Consider the following 21,720-nt stretch of genomic DNA (forward strand, 5'->3'; position numbering starts at 1 on the left):
AACATGAGTAAAAAACAAACGTCGCTGGAGAGCTTCTTTGAAAAGGGGGAAAGACCCAATGATGACCCCCCCCCACCCCGATCCGTGAAAAAATTGTCTTCCACGAAACCGGTCCCTGGGGCCACAAAGGTTGGGGGCCCCTGGACTGTAGCGGTATCCGTGTCTTAAAGAGGAGGGGGGAGGGGGGAGGGGGGGTCCTTGCCCGTAACCGTCTGGCAGTTCAGCAGCATTGATGCAAGCAAGCCTGGCTCTGCTGATGACAGCATGTCAAAACCGCTCCAGAGTTTCGCTTGGACTGACTTGATGCTGCTGATAGTATCACTCCCAAAAAGCCGATCGGTTTTTTTAAGGAAATATATTTTTTGCTTGAATGTATGAAGAGACAGAGTTATATATACACACGAAAGGGACAATTGTATGAGCCTTTATTTTGGTAATTATACACTCCACGATGACGCTAATTATTATTTTGGTGGTATGCATTCCGTTAAGAGTTTGTTTTGTCACAGCTGTTTTGGCAAATGGGGAAAGTTCCCATTTCAGCAAAGTGCTCTGCCCGACGCGAGATCAATGGTCATGTGTCTTTTTAAAGAGCGTGACGCTCAAAACGTTTCACCAATTATCTGCCAGATCTCTTTTGAAGCCTCGATCATCAGCCACGGTCAATCGACGTCTGTATGAAGGCCTTTCCTAAGCCTCCGCCAACTCTCACGATCACGCGATATCACAATCCACCGAGTACCTACACACACACACGAGCTGATTTGTGTCAAGCCTCATTGCCACGTGATAATAACAGTGGGTCGGTCCGTTTGCAATAGAACAGGAAGGTCAATGACTTCCACACACCATGAGCATCACGGTGGCGAAATGTTAACTCCCTGGCCTGGTATGCAGGTGGTCGTGGGTTCGATTCCGATCCTGACGCCTGCTGTATATTTGGAGTCTGTATATTCTCTCTGCCTGTGGATGCGTGGATTTTTCTCCACGTCCTCCGGTTTTCCCTTCCACATTTAGAATCAACACGCGTTTATCGTACTGTAATTGGCTGTTACAAATGTCCGAATGATGCACCACTTCGTTGAGCTATCGTTTGTGGCCAGGTCACTTACGAAATAAAAAGCTATACAGCTCAGTGGGCCTTACCAAGTAAAATAAAATAAAAAAAAGTTGAATTTAGCAAGGGAGCAAGGCCTGGCTCAGTGCCTGACAGGACCAGTTGCCAGCCAAGACCCCACCACGTGTAGGGTTGCCACCTGTCTGGCTTTGACCTAGACAGTCCAGTACCGTTGTTCGAGCGCCATGAATTGTTTTGCACCGATACCTGGCGGTGGTACTGCATTGTGTTGAATTGGTCACGGGATACTGCACAGTGCTGATGATAGATCCGCGACTGACTGAGGAATATGTCCAAGGTGTTGGTCTATGGTGGCAAAGGGGGTCACACTATTCACATGTGCCCTGACATAATAATGTCCCACACCGGTCCAGACGTCACCAAATATCCAGATTTGAAGTTTTCGTGACTGCAAGGCTCCATACTATTTGGTTCTTTCGGTAAAGTCACGTATAGATGAAAAAAAAACTGAAAATAACTATATTCTTAGGTTGTTTCGGTAAAGTCACGTAGGTGAAAAAATTCAAATTAATAAAAGTAAAATAAAAATAAAATAAAAATCACGACGTTTCGGAGGCAACACAAGCCTCCGTCTTCAGGTGGAACCGTCACAGCACGATTGCTGTATCTTACTTGATACTTGATACGGCAAGCGTGCTGTGACGGTTCCACCTGAAGACGGAAGCTTGTGTTGCCTCCGAAACGTCGTGATTTAATTTAGTTATTTTAATTTTATTATTTTTAGTTGAATTTTTCATCTACGTGACTTTACCGAAATCGTTGCACTCAGATACCGAAATCCAGTTGCTGTGGTGTGAACTGACGATCTGTATGTCCTTGTGTGTATGTTGAACTTCTTTTGCACCGTACGAAGCCAACGGTGATAATCGGAGGTGGAGGCGGGACGGACGAGACCGCCGCTGGCCAAGGTGCACATTACCTCCGGGATGTTTTGAGAAATGCTTTCGAAGACAAATATGCATTAACATAATCATTATTTTGATTTAAAGCTTTCGTGACTGCAGGGATTCATATTCTTGGTTCTTTCGGTAAAGTCACGTAGAAGGGAAATAATAAAATAATGTGAATATAAAACAATCAAAATTCTCACGACGTTTCGACTGCAACACAAGCAATCATCATCAGGTGTGAAACCGAAAGAACCAAGAATATCATCATTATCATTGTGCCTGTTTACCCAGGAAAGGTTCACTGGGTCTCGAGACTCTTTTCCAGAAGGGTTTGGCAGTTAGGGGTCGTCGATTGCTGCGTATAATCTCGATCGAGTAATTTGGCGGTGTATTTTTTTTGCGTGCCACGTTTGGACCATGACCCCGGCACACAGTGATGGCCTATTCTTGCGAATGCGGCGACGGAGTCTTTCAATGTGCACTCCGCGAAGCGGACGGGCCGCGTGTTTCTTTTTCCGGTTAACACACACCGCGGCATTCAGAAAATATTTATTTTCCTTAAATATTTACTTATACTGCAGGAGGAATTTGATTAGCTCTTTTTTACAGATGTTCAGTAGGGGCGGATCAGAACCTTACAACCACAAACAAAGTACAATAGAGGTAAACAAATCATCCAAAAACATACAAATGAAACTAAACCATCCCCATCTTACCAGGCAAAGGCCCAATGAGGTATTTACTTATTTTGCAGAAGCGACCTGGCCACAAATGACAGCTCAATAAAGCGGCTTATCACGTGGAAATGTATAGCAGCAAAATAACCTCAACGATCTCAATGCACGTTTCTAACCAGGGCGGCCGTCCCGAGTCGAACCGCGAACCTCTGCGACGTGCGGCGAACACGCGAATTGAAGTCCCCTGGCCACCGTTGGGCGTCGGAGAGACTCACCGGGGTAGAAGTCCTTGGACTTGGAGAGTTTGATGGTGGCGCCACTGTCCTTCTGCAGCTGCACGATCGTCTGCCCACCTTTGCCGATGATGGAGCCCGCTGCATAGCTCGGAATGAGAATCTTGAGGAAGTACAGGCCTTCTTCTGCGGCGGGGGGGGGGGGGGGGGGGATTAGAAGACGGATACAGCAACATCACGACTCGCGTCTCAAAAGCCGAACACTCGCCGGGTCGATTTAGCGCGCGGGTTTAATTTGAGGTGGCGGTGGATTTGACGCATTGGTGATGCGCATCCATTGCGGGGGCTGAATTGGCGGTGGTCGTGGTCGCCGTCTCTCCACAAATAAAATTTCGCTGTCCGCGTGCGCTGAGCATTCCACATGGGCATCGCGACACCCCAACACGTGGTGACCCCCCAACACGTGGTGACCCCCCAACACGTGGTGACCCCCCAACACGTGGTGACCCCCCAACACGTGACACCCCAACACATGGTGACACCCCAACACGTGGTGACCCCAACACGTGATACCCCAACACGTGGTGACCCCAACACGTGGTGACCCCAACACGTGACACCCCAAACACGTGATACCCCAACACGTAACACCCCAACACGTGGTGACACCCCAACACGTGACACCCGAACACGTGGTGACACCCCAACACGTGACACCCCAACACGTGACACCCAAACACGTGACACCCCAACACGTGGTGACACCCCAACACGTGACACCCCAACACGTGACACCCGAACACGTGGTGACACCCCAACACGTGACACCCCAACACGTGACACCCAAACACGTGGTGACCCCAACACGTGGTGACACCCCAACACGTGGTGACACCCCAACACGTGGTGACCCCAACACGTGGTGACCCCAACACGTGGCGACCCCAACACGTGACACCCCAACACGTGACACCCCAACACGTGGTGACACCCCAACACGTGACACCCGAACACGTGGTGACACCCCAACACGTGACACCCCAACACGTGACACCCCAACACGTGACACCCCAACACGTGACACCCAAACACGTGGTGACCCCAACACGTGGTGACACCCCAACACGTGGTGACACCCCAACACGTGGTGACCCCAACACGTGGTGACCCCAACACGTGGCGACCCCAACACGTGACACCCCAACTACGTGACACCCCAACACGTGGTGACCCCAACACGTGGTGACCCCAACACGTGGTGACCCCAACGCGTGGTGACACCCCAACACGTGGTGACCTCAACACATGGTGACCCCAACACGTGGTGACCCCAACACGTGGTGACCCCAACACGTGGTGACCCCAACGCGTGGTGACACCCCAACACGTGACACCCCAACACGTGACACCCAAACACGTGACACCCCAACACGTGGTGACACCCCAACACGTGACACCCCAACACGTGACACCCGAACACGTGGTGACACCCCAACACGTGACACCCCAACACGTGACACCCAAACACGTGGTGACCCCAACACGTGGTGACCCCAACACGTGGTGACACCCCAACACGTGACACCCCAACACGTGGTGACCCCAACACGTGGTGACCCCAACACGTGGTGACACCCCAACACGTGACACCCCAACACGTGACACCCCAACACGTGGTGACCCCAACACGTGGTGACACCCCAACACGTGACACCCCAACACGTGACACCCCAACGCGTGGTGACACCCCAACACGTGGTGACCTCAACACATGGTGACCCCAACACGTGGTGACCCCAACACGTGGTGACCCCAACACGTGGTGACCCCAACGCGTGGTGACACCCCAACACGTGACACCCCAACACCTGACACCCCAACACGTGACACCCCAACACGTGACACCCCAACACGTGGTGACCTCAACACATGGTGACCTCAACACATGGTGACCCCAACACGTGGTGACCCCAACACGTGACACCCCAACACGTGACACCCCAACACGTGGTGACCTCAACACGTGGTGACCCCAACACGTGGTGACCCCAACACGTGACACCCCAACACGTGACACCCCAACACGTGGTGACCCCAACACGTGGTGACCCCAACACGTGGTGACCCCAACGCGTGGTGACCCCAACACGTGGATGTGACCCGGCCGATCCTCCCCACGATGAGCTCCCGCCGCTCTCGCTCGGCTGTCGTAGGAATGCTTCCCAAAACAGTGGCAGCTACATTTAAGCACGCCTTCGATAAGCACACTTCTGATATAAGCAACGCGCGCTTAGGTAACCCTGGTGGGGGAGCGCGGAAGGCGAAGTGAAACTTCTGAAACGAGCACACTACTGGCTGGTGTAAGCACAACTGGCCTTGCTCCCTAGGGGGTTGTGGTGATATCCAGCTTCTGCTGGAGTCATCGTGCGATTGTGGAAAGCTTCCTACGGGCGTGTACAATGCACGCCAGCTGTTGCACTGAGCCTGCGTTGATGGAAAGGAATGTGTCTGTGGATTGATCCAGAAATGTCCGGGGGTCGTGCACTCTGCGGAGACATTCTGCATTGTTTGGAAGTGGGGGTTTTCACTAAATCGCTCAGATTGGGTGCCCCCCCCCCCCTCGTGCATGCCCTGCCTGGGTCTGCGATCCAACCCTCTGTGTGTGTGCGCCAGGCAGGATGCACGGGGCGCGTCCCAACAGCACCACTACCGAGGAGATGGAGCGATGAAATCGGCCTGCGTGAAGGCGCCAGTTGTGGACCGTCACAATGGAGAGCAGCGAGAGATGGCGATGGCTTGGGGAGGCCTTCATCCAGCAGTGGAGTCATCGTGGCTGATGATGCTTAGAATGCGGCAAACATTTGCGCGAGAATGCACATTTTTTTGCAAATGTATTGTTTGATGTTTCGTTTTTTTTACGTAATTTGTGTCTAACATTAATGCGTACCTCCAATCTGTGTCAAAGAACGAAGACGTCCACAGATTATCTGTCACTTCTCAAGCTGCCCCGTTGTTGCGTTAATCACCGGCGCATCACGTGTCAATCAACAACTGATCCCGCAATCACGTGAAACCCGAATTGTGCGAGATATATCAAACAGATTGCTGCTCCCAAGTCACCGTTCGAATGCTGGACAGGGAAGGTGAAGATTTGTGTTAGTGTTCCCTTGATTATGAGTCGTAGTAGTATAATAAGTATTACTCGTCACGTAAAAAAACATGCCCATCACCATGCCACCCGCTCGCTTCACGCGTCATCTACAACCTGCTCACATTACGGAGCGCGAACTGCACTGCGTTCCCATGACACTTGTTCAAACTAAAAAACAAAAAAGCGTCTGCACACATCACGGCTTGGACATCGCACAAAGATGGCCACTGCGTCGCGCGCTTTGAGATGCGCGTCGGAGGCCGTCTGGAACGCTCTTTCAATATTACGAAGCCACTGGAGCTATGCATTTTAAATCATCGAGATAAAAACTAATTTCTTTGTAACTGCTTTTCGTGTTTATTTTGTCCTTCCCCCCGCACCTCCGATTAGCACGATCGGCTATGTATGGTACGAAAGAAGTCCAACATACAATAATACATTTACATATATTGCTATTGTCGGACATTATTGCATAGTTTTGTTTAACAGTAAAGCAGATGCACACGGCTATTATAGCCGGGCGGTGGTGGCGCACGCCTGCAAGCCAGCACTGTGGAGACAGCGAGGATTGGTGGATCGCACACATGTTGTGGAACTCCCTTCTCATGAGAAAGTAAATACCATGGCTTGTCACGAGAAGGTGGTACAGCAAAACTGTGGGCTCAACCTTATCTGTCTATGGGATAGAGCGTTTCCCTCTCGCCAGTACTGTGTGATAATGTCAGCCACTTTCTGGAGCTCGAGGCAATTTAGCACCCCCGGATTAGCACGGTTAGCTGCGTACGGTGCGAAAGAAGTTTAATTTACACCATGAAAAAACAAGCATTCAGGTAAAAAAAGGCTTCAAACGGAATGCCAACAGGAATCCCAGCATGTCAAGATGACGTCACTTCATTTGACCCCCCCCCCCCCCGTGGGTCACTATCACTTGTGAACGTTTGCTTTACGAAATGAAGCGCTAACGCAATTGACAAATTACGGACGCACTTTTCGATTTACGAATTCGAATTTCCGCGCGAAACGAAAATTCACGCGCCACGAGATCATCAAATGAGAAGCCACGCGGTTGGGGGGCGGCTACGTCATCAACCGTCAACGGCAGCGTCACACGGTGACCCTGCAGTGCCACGGCCACGCCTCCACGTCGCCTTTCCGTTTGATCCAACATGCGGTGGATCTTTTGGTTAAATTCCCTGAAGAGGTTAATTATTTTTGGTTAAAAATTTTTCATTATTATCATTCAATCGGCATAATGTGTATGTTCTTTATTATAATTTGTGTATCATGAAAAGTGACAACAGGTGGATATGTTTAGGCTAGGAGTAGAGTTGAAATGACTGTCCGAAACACATTGCAAAGTTTAGTATTAAATTGATGGCAAAAGCCTTTTCCGGTTTACATAATTTCGTTTTACGTTTTTTTTCAAGAACGCATCCCCCTCGTAAATCGAGGGATACAATATTGCCCACAACTGCTTCGGTTCACTAAATACACACCTGGAGAGATGTCTTCACGTATAGCAAATATCAAGACATCCAACACCCAACATTTAGACACACTCGAAATGGTTGTTGCTTCTTATGGATGATAATGATGATAATAAACATGATTTATAACACACCTGTACTTTGCAAATAAAACTCAGCGTTCAATCGAGAACTCAGAGGCGTGAAAACAGAGCTCAAAGTTCCTCGTATGCCAACGTGTACAGGTCAGAGCCCGAACAGGTAAATCCTAGAAGTGTTGAGATTCTGGATAGTTGAGAGCCTGGACGGGTGAGAGTCTGAACCAGGTGAGAGTCTGAACCAGGTGAGAGTCTGAACCAGGTGAGATCCTGAACCAGGTGAGAGCCTGATCCAGGTGAGAGTCTGAACTAGGTGAGATCTTGAACCAGGTGAGGGTCTGAACCAGGTGAGTTCCTGAACCAGGTTAGTCACTGAACCAGGTGAGAGTCTGAACCAGGTGAGATCCTGAACCAGATGAGAGCCTGATCCAGGTGAGAGTCTGAACTAGGTGAGATCTTGAACCAGGTGAGAGTCTGAACCAGGTGAGATCCTGAACCAGGTGAGACACTGAACCAGGTGAGAGTCTGAACCAGGTGAGAGACTGAACCAGGTGAGAGCCTGAACTAGGTGAGATCCTGAACCAGGTGAGAGCCTGAAACAGGTGAGAGCCTGAACCAGGTGAGAGCCTGAACCAGTTGACATGCTGAACCAAGTGAGAGACTGAACAGGTGAGAGACTGAACCAGGTGAGATTCTGAACCAGGTGAGAGCCTGAACCAGGTGAGATCCTGAACCAGGTGAGATCCTGAACCAGGCGAGAGTCTAAACCAGGTGAGAGCCTGAACCAGGTGAGACACTGAACGGGTGAGAGCCTTGAGCTGCTGCTTGACGCTGGTTGGTGCGTGATTGCTGCTGCTGCTGCTGCGCATGTGTGTAGCGAGAGAGAGCGGCAGATGATCGATGCAGCTACGGAGAAGCGCCGCTCCGCCAGGACGCCGCTGGATCTGGGCACGATGAGCGGCCTGTTTTAGACGTGCTGCGTATGACGCGGTGCTTCGCCGTGGTCAGTGGAGGGAGAAGGGTGGAGATTAATGGGCTGGGAGACCTTTAAATATATTGAAATATTTAACTGAAATGTTTGACACCAAATAAAAACCTTGGTCACACAAATGCCCTAGGTCATGCTCCAATCCCCACTGGAGTTAAGTGTAAAAATACAATGCTATAATTTTTTTTTGTAAATACTTATTCGAGCAATTCGTATCACTCCAGGCTATAAAGACGACATTACGGATATTGCAGAGGAAACAATACGGGTTACTTTAGCGTGCACTCTGGAATGTAACAACATTTTGTAGAAATTGACACCGCTGTAGTTCAATTAACTTCACCATTGTATTATTGCGTATGGCAGCAACATGTTCAGGTGCTGAATGCAAATGTGGAGGTCTGCAAGCCACGAGAGGGCTTCAGGAGAGAGTTCGTTTCGCTGTTCTCAGTTGAAGGATCACAGACTGCAGTGGGTTTACTACGTGGTCCATAGTTTGGGCTGCATAGCCACAATCGCACTGTGGCTTGTCTTTGATGTATTTATATAAGCCTATATGCATCTCTATGGGTCTCTGTATATCTCTGAGTCTATATGTATCTCTGTGGGTCTCTGTATATCTATCAGTATATATGTATCTCTATGGGTCTCTGTATTATATATATGACTCTATGTATCTCTATGGGTCTCTGTATATATATGACTATGTATCTCGATGGTCTCTGTATATCTATTACTATGTATCTCTATGAGTCTCTGTATATCTCTGAGTCTCTATGTATCTCTATGAGTCTTTTAATATATATGCCTCTATGTATCTCTATTGGTCTCTGTATATATATATGACTATGTATCTCGATGGGTTTCTGTATATCTATTACTATGTATCTCTACTAGCTGTACTACCCGGCTTCGCCCGGGACTTGTATCCACCACGGCCGGCCGCCTTTGTCTCCCCAGTAGCGATGTCAATACGCTACAGCAGTTACTCGTTTGAGGCAGAGTCGACCTAGGAGAGGTTCAAATAATCGTCACCGGTGGTGGTCGTGAGCGGGAATGGAACTGGGTTCGCCGGGTTGGTAGCGCAGCGTAGCGTTAAGCACTACACCCACCGCTCCACACACGCAGACACACACAGACAGAGACACACACACACACAGACAGCACGCTAACCACTACACTACCGCTCCCCACACACCACACACGCACACACACAGACACACACACAGACACACAGACACAGACAGCACGCTAAGCACTACACTACCGTTCCCCCTACACAACACACGCGCGCGCGTCCATAGGTACACATACACGCGCTTGCTGCAGACACACACGACTGTCAGGGTGCGTACGGCAGTAAACGACTGAAAAAAGAAAGCGGCAATGCTGCGCGAGGAACGCCTTAGACCTGCAACACATTTGTGTAATGCGAGCGTAAACACACAAACACATACAAACACATACACACACATACATACACAGAAACACATACACACACATACATAGACACACACATACATACACACAAACACATGCACACACGTACATACACACATACATACAGACACGCAGACATACACATAAAGACATACAAAAAAACCCACATACATACACACAAACACATACACACACATACATACACACATACATACAGACACACAGACATACACATAAACACATACACACATACACATGACCCGGCTTCGCCCAGGACTTGGATCCACGATGCCCGGCCGCCTTTGTCTCCCCAGTGACGATGTTCACACATGACAGGAGTTACGCGTTTGAGGCTGAATCGACCTAGGGGAGGCCCAGGTCCGTTTCAAATAATCGTCAGCGGTGGTGGGCGTGAGTTGGAATGGAACTGGGGTCGCTCAACCAGCTTAATGACTATTTGTACAAAGAACATATAAAGAATCGATTATAATAACCAGGCTACAGTCCACATTATAGACTGCCAGTACACGCAGTCAGCTTCATAAGCAGGCTAGAGTGTACATGATAGAGTGGCAGTACGCTCACCGAGCTTAATAAGCAGGCTACAGTCTACATGATAGACTGGCAGTACGCCGACCCAGCTTAATGACTATGTGTACAGTGAACATTTAAGTAATCGATTGTTGGCGCGTTGGGTTTAAAAGTAATATTAATTGCACACATTGTGGTGGGGGTGGAGTGAAGAGTAGGAAAAACTTTGATGAATTTACCTCAGAGTGGCGTGGTGGGTGTCGAGGCCTAGTAGCGTGCAGAGCCTGCGGCCTCGCCTAAATTGTCCACCCGGCAGAGGCAGGTACGGGTGGCGTGCCTTCCCCCCCCCTAGCGCTCCAACAACACTGTGTAATGGCTATTATTTAATTATTTACGGAGCCTATGAAAGTGGCGAAGGCGTGGCTAGCCGTTGGCAGGGGCAACCGCCGTCCAATGAAACTGCAGCCCTTGGCGAAGGCGTCGCTAGCCGTTGCCAGGTCCAATGAAAGTGGCGAAGGCGTGGCTAGCCGTTGCCAGGGGCAACCGCCGTCCAATGAAAGTGCGTATGGTCCGAAATCCACACACACACACACAGACGGACAGACAGACATGCACGATTTTATATATATAGATGAGTCTCTGTATATCTATGAGTCTATTTGTATATTCATGAGTCTCAATGGGTCTCTATCTCTATGCGTCTCTATGCGTCTCTATGTATCTCTATGGCTCTCTCTGTAGTTATTTGTGTCTGCCCTACGGTCCATAGCTTGGTTTGCATGACCACAATCGCACTCCCCTGGCTCGCGTCTGTCATTTTCCATTCATGAAGGAGGTGCGCGCATTGGCCTGTTGTTGATGTCCTGATGCGGTTGCTGGTGACACCAGCAGTGTTTTTGAGGAGGAATCTCAAAGGCAGGAGTTGATTTAATGCAATAAATATATTAATTTAATCTCGACTCATTTTTTATGCATTCTATTTTTAACGTTTCCGTTTTGTTGGATGTCGTCATTCTGAATGCGTCGTTAGCCTCTGATACACTCGCATAAAATTAATCTTTTTTTACATGCTCGACTGATTTGCATGCATTGTGGAGCATGTTTTGAACGTTTTCTAGAGATGCATCGTCGTCAGACACCCAATTAAGCGCCTCTACGCCTGGGTAAACCACTACGTAGCCTTCTTCTTCTCAAATACCGTGAACAACTCGAAGAAACATTTTAATAAAAAAAAAAACCTTGAATACCTGATAACCAGCAGACTTGAATATAAATATAAATGCCAGCACAGCAATGAATTCAAACATAACTTGTACACAACTAGTTATCCTGTGTGAACACACAACCCTTCAGTAAATTATTTGCATCTTGAGCTGCCTCCAGTAATCTCCCTACATGTACATATTCTGCTCTGTTCCAGTTGTATCCTTCCAAAATGGCATGTGTTTTCTTACCAGGCTTGCTGTACACGATTAGTTTATGTTGGTTTAGATCGTGCGTGGACGATGTCAATCCCCTGGTACCTTGAAGCTTCCACTACCAAACAGAGCCAATCAAAGTGATTCGGTTGTTCAGCTCACACTGCCGGAGCGTTGAAAAGCAAGCAACATGTTGACAATTGGTTCTGTCGGGTGGTGGAGGGGTGTAGTAAAAACAACAAATCTACCTGCGAGATGTTACCCAAATTATGAATGAATATTGATCGTAAAAGCCTACGTGTGAAGTTATTTACGTGAATATACCGCTTGTGTTGCCATCGAAACGTCGTGATATATTATTTTTTTGTTTTCTTTTTCTACCTACGTGACTTTACCGAAAGAACCAAAGAGTATCGATTCCTGCAGTGACGAAAGCTTCAAATCAAGAATGAATATTGTTTTGCTCAAATACTGGAAGCAACTAAAATTAGGAGTAACTTTGCAGGCTTATATATGAAGTTATTCAAACATACATGTCGTTCATTTATATTGGCTCTTATAATTAAATTGTCATAAAATCTGAAGCGCTTAATCCTTTCTTCGTTTGCAACAAGACCGAGTTTGATCATGGAAAGAGCGACATTCCAATTTGGCTAAAGAAAGAAAGTCAATAGTGAATTAGAGTCGCTGGAACAGAAGGCTCAGAAACATTGACAGTGACAGAGAACATGAAACAAAATTGAAAAGCGTGGATATATATGTGTGTGTGTGTTTGAAATGATACTGACGCAGCAAGTGGAACGCACGGATCAAAAACAACAATCGGAGACAGCGTGTTGTTGAATGTCACGGTAGATGGATCGGCATAGGTAGAATTGGTCGCCAGAGCAGGTGATGGGAATGGCTGAGACTGATGGTGGAATGAGAGCCAATGGAGGGAATGACCCCGAAAGGACGACCGCCAAGAGCAGAGGCGGATGGATCGTGGCATCGAAGGGCAATGAGCGATGTTGACAGCCTGGGGATTAATCCAGCAGTGGATAGACAATGGCCGATGAAACAAAAATCGTAATTTCTTGTTACGTGGCCACTCGCAATGAACATTAAAAGAGAGAAAAAGGAACGCAAGGATGGCATGGTAGATGGTTTAGTAACCCATCCCACAGACATTGAAACAATACATTTCAAACTCGAGGTTCTTCCAAAGAACAGATAATAACTATAGGAAATTGAGAATTTTAATACAATGAAATAACTGATCTTCTAAATATTGCTTTAACACGTAGGCTTTTGCGACCAATATTGTGATTCATTATTTCGTTTTGGGCCAAATTGCGAGAGTTAAATGTGTTTCGTGCACCCTCCACCCACAATTTTGGCGGCTACCTGATGATGCTGGTTGATTATACTGGTTGTAAGTACTAGCGAAGCGTCGTGCCCAACTGTTAAATGTATATGGATCGCCCTCCAACACACCGTTGTACTGAAGCAGGCTATAAATTGGCATGTTTGTTGACGTGACAAGAACTTTACTAATTCATAATAAGGGTTTTTGGGATAGATGGCGTAAGTATAAATGTGTCGAAACCCTCCACCACCCGACACGGCCAATGAGTAAGGGATTTGTCACGTAAACTAAACGCCAGTTAGTTACTACTTCAGCCCACCGGTGTGTTGAAGAGTGAATCCACAACATTTACAATCTGACGTTTCACTGGTAATTACATCCAGCATCATTGGGGTGATCCGCCCGATTCACTCTTCAACACACCGGTGGGCTGAAGTAGTAACTAACTGGCGTTTTGTTTACGTGACAAATCCCTTATTGATTGGGCGAGTCGGGTGGTGGAGGGTTTCGACACATTTATACTTACGCGATCTAACCCAAAAACCTTATTACGAATAATGTTGGTCGCGAAAGCCTAAGTGTTAAACTAACTTTACTAATTGGCTGTGTCGGGTGAAGCGGGGTGTATGGACAAAAACTTTTCTCACTCCATCTGACCCAAAAATGTATGATTAATCATTCCAAATATGTATCAGCCACCCAGAGCAAAATGTGATCAACTTTACAGAAAGGACAGCTGAGTAAATAAAAGATTACATTCTTTAGCTATAAAACTCACCGATTTGTGCAGGACTGTTTGGTTATTCTGTAAAACTAGCCTTCGATAAAATACCACAATCCTCATGGACTAACTTGAACGATTTAAATTCAAAACAAACCTCGCCCCTCTCTTTTAAAATTGGCCTCGATAACTCTTCACAACTCAAAAGAGACACCTTCACCACAATACAACGTACAGGAGACGGACTGCAAATTGATAGAGATTGTAAACAGAGATTACATTAACAAAAACATGATAAGCGACACTGATGCGTGCCACTGCAGTGAGACACAGACCCTGGGACTTTCTCTCGTGCTCCCGCTGGAGCCGTACATTGTGGAAGACCTCGCCAGGGGCTACAGAACAGGCCACATCATCATCATCTGTCCACTGCTGGGCACATTATCATCAAGTGCCGGATACTGAATAAGCAAGTGAATGTTGGCACCACACGTGAAGAAGAAAAATGGGTGTGTAGTATCATTTGGAGGAGATAATGGTTTGACGGTACAAATGAGCGATATTTCTGGTAAAATCGCAAAGGAATTGGCTTTATGCCAACGCTCATTGTAATTCTGCATGATGTGAACAGCATTTCTCTAGGGAATAATGGTATCAATGTATTTTGAAACCTACTGGTTTGAGCGGCGGAACTTTACTGTCACGTAATCACGGCTCACGGAATACACCGTGATGGTTTTCGACAGCGTGAATTATCCTTAAGCATTTCCTCAACTCCAGAGCAGTGGCCATCCCCATGATGGAAAATGGCCGTCCGCCGATGCGGATATCACAGAACCCGTTCTGAGATCCGTTCAAGTGACCTCTTTTCCCCACGAGGAGACTGTACGTCGTCACGTGCCCCGCTTCAGAGCAATGCTCGGCACTTGTAAATGTTATGGATTTACTCTCCAACACACCGGTGTGCTGTACTAGTAACGAATTGGCATGTTCTGTTTACGTGACAACCCTTACTCCTTGGCTGTGTCGGGTGGTAGCGGGTTTAACGACAAATTAATATTTACGCGATCTCACCCAAAACACCTCGATGAGTGATAATATTGGTGGTGGAAGCTTACGTGTTCAACTGAAATTATAGTCAGTAACGAGACTAAACTAAACTACACTTTTCAATTCACCAGGTATGGCCCACTAACCTATATATAGCTTTTTTCAGAAGCGATGGCTTATCGTGGGGACATTTACACACGACTACGGGGGTGAGAGAGAGAGACATGCAAACTCCAAATAATCAGCTAGCCGTCGTCAGGGTCGGAATCGAAGTCGCGACCTCCTGCATACCAGGCGAGGGAGTTAACATCTCCCTTGTTGCGTTGCTGTCCGAATCTTTTGAACGGAGGATCTCAGCGATGGCAGCTCGTCAAGAGCACTCAAGTCAACCCGGAAACCTCGAGCAGTGGCGCAACAATGGCATCATAACGACGGCACATCCTGGCGTTCAGGTGTCGGGATCAAACCCACGTCCTCCTGCGTACCAGGCCAGGGAATTAACATCTCGCCATAGGGGCAGAGTGCAGGGGACGTGTGTGTTGGCTGCAGTTCACGAAGTCAGTGGACTGACTACAATACTACACCTTGGCTATTGAAGATGTACATGGCGATATCTGCAGCGTCTTGTTTCGAGAGTAACAGGAAGGTAGAGGCGATGTTCAAAGCACCCGTGGGCGTCTGGGGTGCATCGTAACGACGACACATCCTGGCGTTGAGAAAGGGGGCACTGGGAAATTTAAAAAACGCATGCTAACCCAGGGAGGCCCATTCGTCCACTGGAGATAGTTCGACTCGATCTCGCTTTGCCGAGAGTGGGTGGGACCAAAGCGGATTGCTGTTGGATTATATCTAAGTTCATTGTGTGAACCATCTGTGGAAACGACACGCGCTGATTGAGCACATTGTTCATTGGGTACACATTGGTAAAGTTGCTATTCGTGATCAAATTTGGGACAGTGCAGTATTCCTGAAGGCAGCCCCCCCCCCCCCAACCCTCACTGCCCCATGCAGCTCGTGTTCACAATTATTACTTCCCAATCTCTCTTCTTCAATGCCGACTGAATAAATAAAAAAACAGAATCATTCGTTTGGGTGAAACAATTCACTCCCCGGCTTTTTTCTAATGGATTGTCGCACATTCGGGGGGGGGGGGGGAGTTCACGATTTTGATTCAATTCCCGTGATTATTTCTCCATGTCTCGTGGCTGCGACTGCAAACCGGAGGGTGGAGACGCGACCCCATGCCGTACGTGGGCGAGATCGATCCCTGCGCTCGCGCCCGTCGATGGACGTGCAGCGAGCGTTCATAATCCAACGTCGATGGATCGGTGCGTTAATCGGCCCGCCTCGAGGTCGCCAAAGACAGCGGCCGTCAGCGCTGGGCCCTCAAATCCCTCGTCCCGAAAGCACCGACACGCAGTAACACCGAGACGCAAACACCGAGACGCAGACACGTATACACACAGACACGTATGCACACAGACACGTATACACACAGACACGTATACACACAGACACGTATGCACACAGACACGTATACACACAGACACGTATGCACACAGACACGTATACACACAGGCACGTATACACACAGACACGTATGCACACAGACACGTATACACACAGACACGTATGCACACAGACACGTATACACACAGACACGTATACACACAGACACGTATGCACACAGACACGTATACACACAGGCACGTATGCACACAGACACGTAGACACACAGACACGTATACACACAGACACGTAGACACACAGACACGTATACACAGACACGTATACATAGACACATATACACACAGATACATATGCACATAGATACACTGACACACACAGATAGACACACACACAGACACGTATACACACAGAGATAGATACACACACAGACACGACAAAGATCCCCCGTACAGCCTTAGCAAATTGTTGGGGCAAGTGCTGCGAACGATTAGCACCATTGAAGGCCGGCACGGCACACGAGGGGGTGGGTGGCCAGCACCACGCCCGGCCGCCGTTGTCTCCTCAGTGGCGATGCTTACTACACGACGCACCAGGTACCCATTTGGGGCTGAGTAGACCTAGGGGAGACCCAGGAGCGATGCCGATAAATCGTCACTGGTGTCGGTGGCCGTGAGCCGGGATCGAACTCGGGCAGCCGGAGTTGGTAGCGCTGACCGTTGCACTGCCGCTCCCCGACGAGGCACGAACACAAACCACGCGCCGACACGCGGATTGAGGCAGCGCCACCCGAATTCCTCCTTCTCGATCGCATCCGTAGAAGTACGCGATCGCGAATTGCCTCTCGGGCGACAGCGCAACGCCACCCACCCACCAACCCACCCACCAACCCATCCACCCACCCATCCACCGACCCACCCACCAACCGACCCATCCACCCACCCATCCACCGACCCACCCACCAACCCACCAACCCACCGACCCATCCAGCGGAGCCCACTGCGAGTGTTTGGATCGGTGTGCTCTGGAATGAGAACAATTAAAGAACCAATCTAGAATTAAAGAACCACCGCCGGTCGAAGCGGTTCAACCACCTGTGGGGCCGTGGACACCTCAGCTGGGTGGTCCGAATGGAAGTAATCCGTGGCACTGTTGAAGATACAATTTTTATTTTATTTCAGAAAGCACGACAGTATATCTCATGTTTTTTATACTGGTCACTGAAAAAACGAGCAGCAGCATCCGTCTCATTAATGTGAGTCAATAAAAATCAAGTTAATGGGGTATTTTTAAAAATATATATCAGTCATTTACATTTTTTCACGGTGTTTCTAAAGAACGTTTATAGTGTTTCTGAACTGCTGCATTGTGGGTCTGCGATGTATTAATAGTCGACGGGTACCGCGAGATCCGACCATGTGGGTCCAGTGCTCGACGAGTTGCATCGGCTTCCAGTTGCCGAACGAACACATTGTGAGGTCGCACTCATTACACACACAAAGTGCTCGCCACAAATGAACCACCAATACCTCGGCTGATCGCGTCAAGGAGTATGAACCACCATCACCATGCCTGTCAACCCCTTATCAGTGCTTACCTTATTACAGACCAATTCAGACCTTGTTGGTCGCCCCATGCCCTCTATAAATCTCAACGTTCATCCTACAAAGTCCCATCACCAGGAAGAAACACAAACAAATAGACAAAAACATGTTTTTGCCCGTCTTGAAACGGCTGTACGCCGTATGGACCTGGAAACTCAATTTCCCTGTACAAGAATACGAGTAAACCGTGTGGTTTGACAGCTATGATCATCACGCCAACTCCGTTCATCCTCGCAGAATGGGGCGTTTGGCTGGCCATCGAACAAAAACGGCGGTCACCGCATCGCGCGCTTTCACATGCGCTTCTGCGGCCGTCTGGAACGCTCCTCCTTCCGATATTAAGAAGCCACTGGGAGCTATGAACTTTTAAAGAATCTAGATTTAAACCTCATTTTTTAATAAATTATTTTTGTATTTAGTTTGTTGTCCTTCCCCCGCACCTCCATTTAGCACGGTTGGCTACGTAAGGTGCGAAAGAAGTTAAACATACATAGCAATACCCTGCCATTCGCCACTAAGTGACGGTGACGTCACCACGGCGCATGTGCCAGGCCAGGTGCACTTTGAGGCCACGCGAAGTGTCGAAGGCTCGCTGACAGGAGGTCACGGGACAGACCCAGCAGGTGCCATGCGTTGACTGCGATGACTGGCAGATGCACCAGCTGTACCCCCTACTGTGCCGAAATTTTCCAACTAACCATACGTACGTTGAGGGTTCACGGTGGCCTCTGGGGCCAGAAGTGTTGGACACCACGGCTCTAGACAATCGGGGGGACTATCGTACATTTACGCACCCTCCTGGTTGACTGTGCTCTATCACGGATTACCGATGTGAAGTATCATTAGTTTGCTTTATCCCTGATTGCTATTTTCCGTGACTCCCAAAGACACTTATAGCGTGTGGCCGATATGGAACTCTTCCCACTGTCTGTGTCTCAGCGCCGCTATTCCACAGATAATGCAAGGGGGGCATGGGACAGGTGATAGATTAGATGAATCATCTTACATAGAGGCGCTAATCTCGGCTCATATTTGTAATTATTTTCAGACTAAGATGCTGATGCAGGGCCTCTCGAGGAGGGCTCCCATTTGCACCTCAACTTGCTCGTGGCTGATGACCTCCCTTCTGCCAGCACCAGGACAAAAAATGCGTTTAAACCCACGTGGCCTGGAAGCCCACCGCGATCACTTCAAACCCAGTTGAACAATATTGAGGAACTGAAGAGTAACACAACCATATAAAGTATTTTATTGCTGGTGAAATATGTGGTGAAAAATTATGGGGTGGCGAGATGTTAACTACCTCGCCTGGTATACAGGAGGTCGTGGGTTCGATCTCGACCCTGACGCCTGCTGCTGTATATTTGGAGTTTGCGTGTCTCTCTCCCCGTGGTCACGTGGATTTTTCTCCGGGTCCTCCGTTTTTCCCTCCGCATTTAGAATGAACGTGCGTTTAGAGTATTTGGCTGCTGTAAATTTCCACGAAATAAGCCACTTTTGTTTCGCAATCATTTGTGGCCAGGTCGCTTCTGAAGAAGAGCTGTATAGTTCAGTGGGCCTTACCTGGTAAAATAAAAAAAACTTTAGTTACGTTTAGTCTCATGTCACTGACTAATTTGTTTAGTTTTTTTTGACAAACAAGCTCTATTTAATTTAAATCATATTGCAATGAGCAGACGTGGACAATCATTCCCTCAAGACCATGCCACTGTTGGGTTGTACAAGAAATTCCTAACATGTTTTTTACGTGGAGAGACGGGTATGTGAAGGTGACATATCGTCCCCTTTTATCAATGTGTTATTTATATTCTCCACTATGACGCTAATGATGATTTTTGAGTTCCGTATTTCCTCGTAAAAACACAAATCCAGGTGATGTTGAGAACTATACTACAACTGCAAGGGACGCCGAGAGGAGACCCCTTCGGAAGCAAATAAATAATCAACGAATCGTCGGCGAGTCTAGCGGCGTGTGAGTTGACAGAAGTTAAATGCATTCCTCGCGCACTGTCAGCGAAGGGCCGTTGGTGCCAAATGCGTGAGTCGCGTTCGCAGGAGCCGCTCTCGGCTGCCGTACACCGACGTCTGCGGTGATGTGAGGGTCGCAGGCCTCACTCCAAACGTCGACCGGCAAACCGAAGTGAGAGGGCTATTTTGCTGGTGGAGTTCGCGCATCAAGACGGGGGGGCAACGGGGTCCACAGAGTGACAGCCGTCACTGCTGCACCTGAGATCGGTCGCAGGTGCAGCGGTGACATTTCTGATGATGTCGAACCATCGGACGCCGAGACCGCGTCTGTGGCATCGCGTGTGGAAGGACTGCAGCCGGTCCAAATCGGCTTGGAGCAATGTCAAGGCCTCCGCACCATACAACAGCAAAACTGACTAAACACACAGCACTGACATAAGCAACGCGAGTTCAACCCCGATGAAGTTTGGGGAGCTGAGTGGAGTTCAAAAGTACTCGCAAACAAACACCTTGTTGTGAAAGATGCAGAAGATCCCCTGGGTTTGATCTTCCACAAAGCTCACGGTCCACCCGAAAACGCATCCGCACAAACCATAGCAGATGCAGATACCCGATGCGTGAAGTAAAAATAAAAAAATGCTCCAGTAGTAATGTGCTCCTGTGGTCATCCAGAACAGACCGTACAACGTATGACGACGCAATGACCGATCCACAGATACGAAGGAGACATCACGGCGATAACACTCCGCTGCCCCTGACGCAGTCATCTGTGGCTTGACCACTTGAATGTCAAAGTGCAGTCGTTGTTGTGCATCTCCATCGGCCGTACGAAAGAAGAAGAATACCGAAATGTGGTGCTCGATTCCAATTGGGCATCTGTCACAAAGAGAACTGACGTGGCAACGATCTCATCGGAGGGTGGCGAAACACTCAACTCCGATTGGCGGCGAGATTAGTTAGTAAAAGCTCGGGAAAAATGAATCGTAAATGAGGGAGTTGTTGATTGGAGGGGACGAAGGGCATTGGTGGAGGGACGGAGAAGGTTCGAGAAGGGTGGAGACGAGGCTGATAAGGAGCACGATTAGGGGACGTTCGGGGCGCCAGAACGGGGTGATTGCCAGACGTTTCTTCGCGCTGCAGGTTGTACGTGCGGAATTGAAAAATAAAGAACGAGTTCATCACGATTTCTCACCCGACTGGAACTCAAACCGGTCAATCCCTAATCAGTGCCCTACCTTATTACAGACAAATTCAAACCGTATTGATCGACACGTGCCCTTAGAAATCTCAACGTTTATCCTCCAAAGTCCCATCACAAGGGAGGAACACAAACAAATAGACAACCATTATGTTTTTTGTCCGTATTGAAACGGCTGTACGCCGTATGGACCTGAAAACTCAATTTCACTCTATAAGAATACGGGGTGAACCGTATGGAGTTGACAAGTATGGGAATTCCTTGACGCGAGCAACAACACGGCCGCCGCTTGACTTCACGTCCATGCGTGCCTTGCTGACTGATATAAATTATC

The 21,720-nt window shown here is 48.4% G+C and overlaps 1 protein-coding gene across 1 annotated transcript in view; it reads right to left on the minus strand.

Moving 5' to 3' along the window:
- Positions 1-21,720, minus strand: part of LOC133359771 (RNA-binding protein Nova-1-like) — a 48,476-nt gene that overhangs the window by 13,955 nt on the left and 12,801 nt on the right. Inside the window, 1 exon segment of the mRNA XM_061578304.1 lies at positions 2,981-3,124. Coding sequence (XP_061434288.1) covers positions 2,981-3,124 — 144 coding nt within the window.

The sequence above is a fragment of the Lethenteron reissneri genome, chromosome 8 (genome assembly GCF_015708825.2).
Source record: "Lethenteron reissneri isolate LAM-NWPU_2019-01 chromosome 8, ASM1570882v1, whole genome shotgun sequence".
Classification (NCBI taxonomy): domain Eukaryota; kingdom Metazoa; phylum Chordata; class Hyperoartia; order Petromyzontiformes; family Petromyzontidae; genus Lethenteron; species Lethenteron reissneri.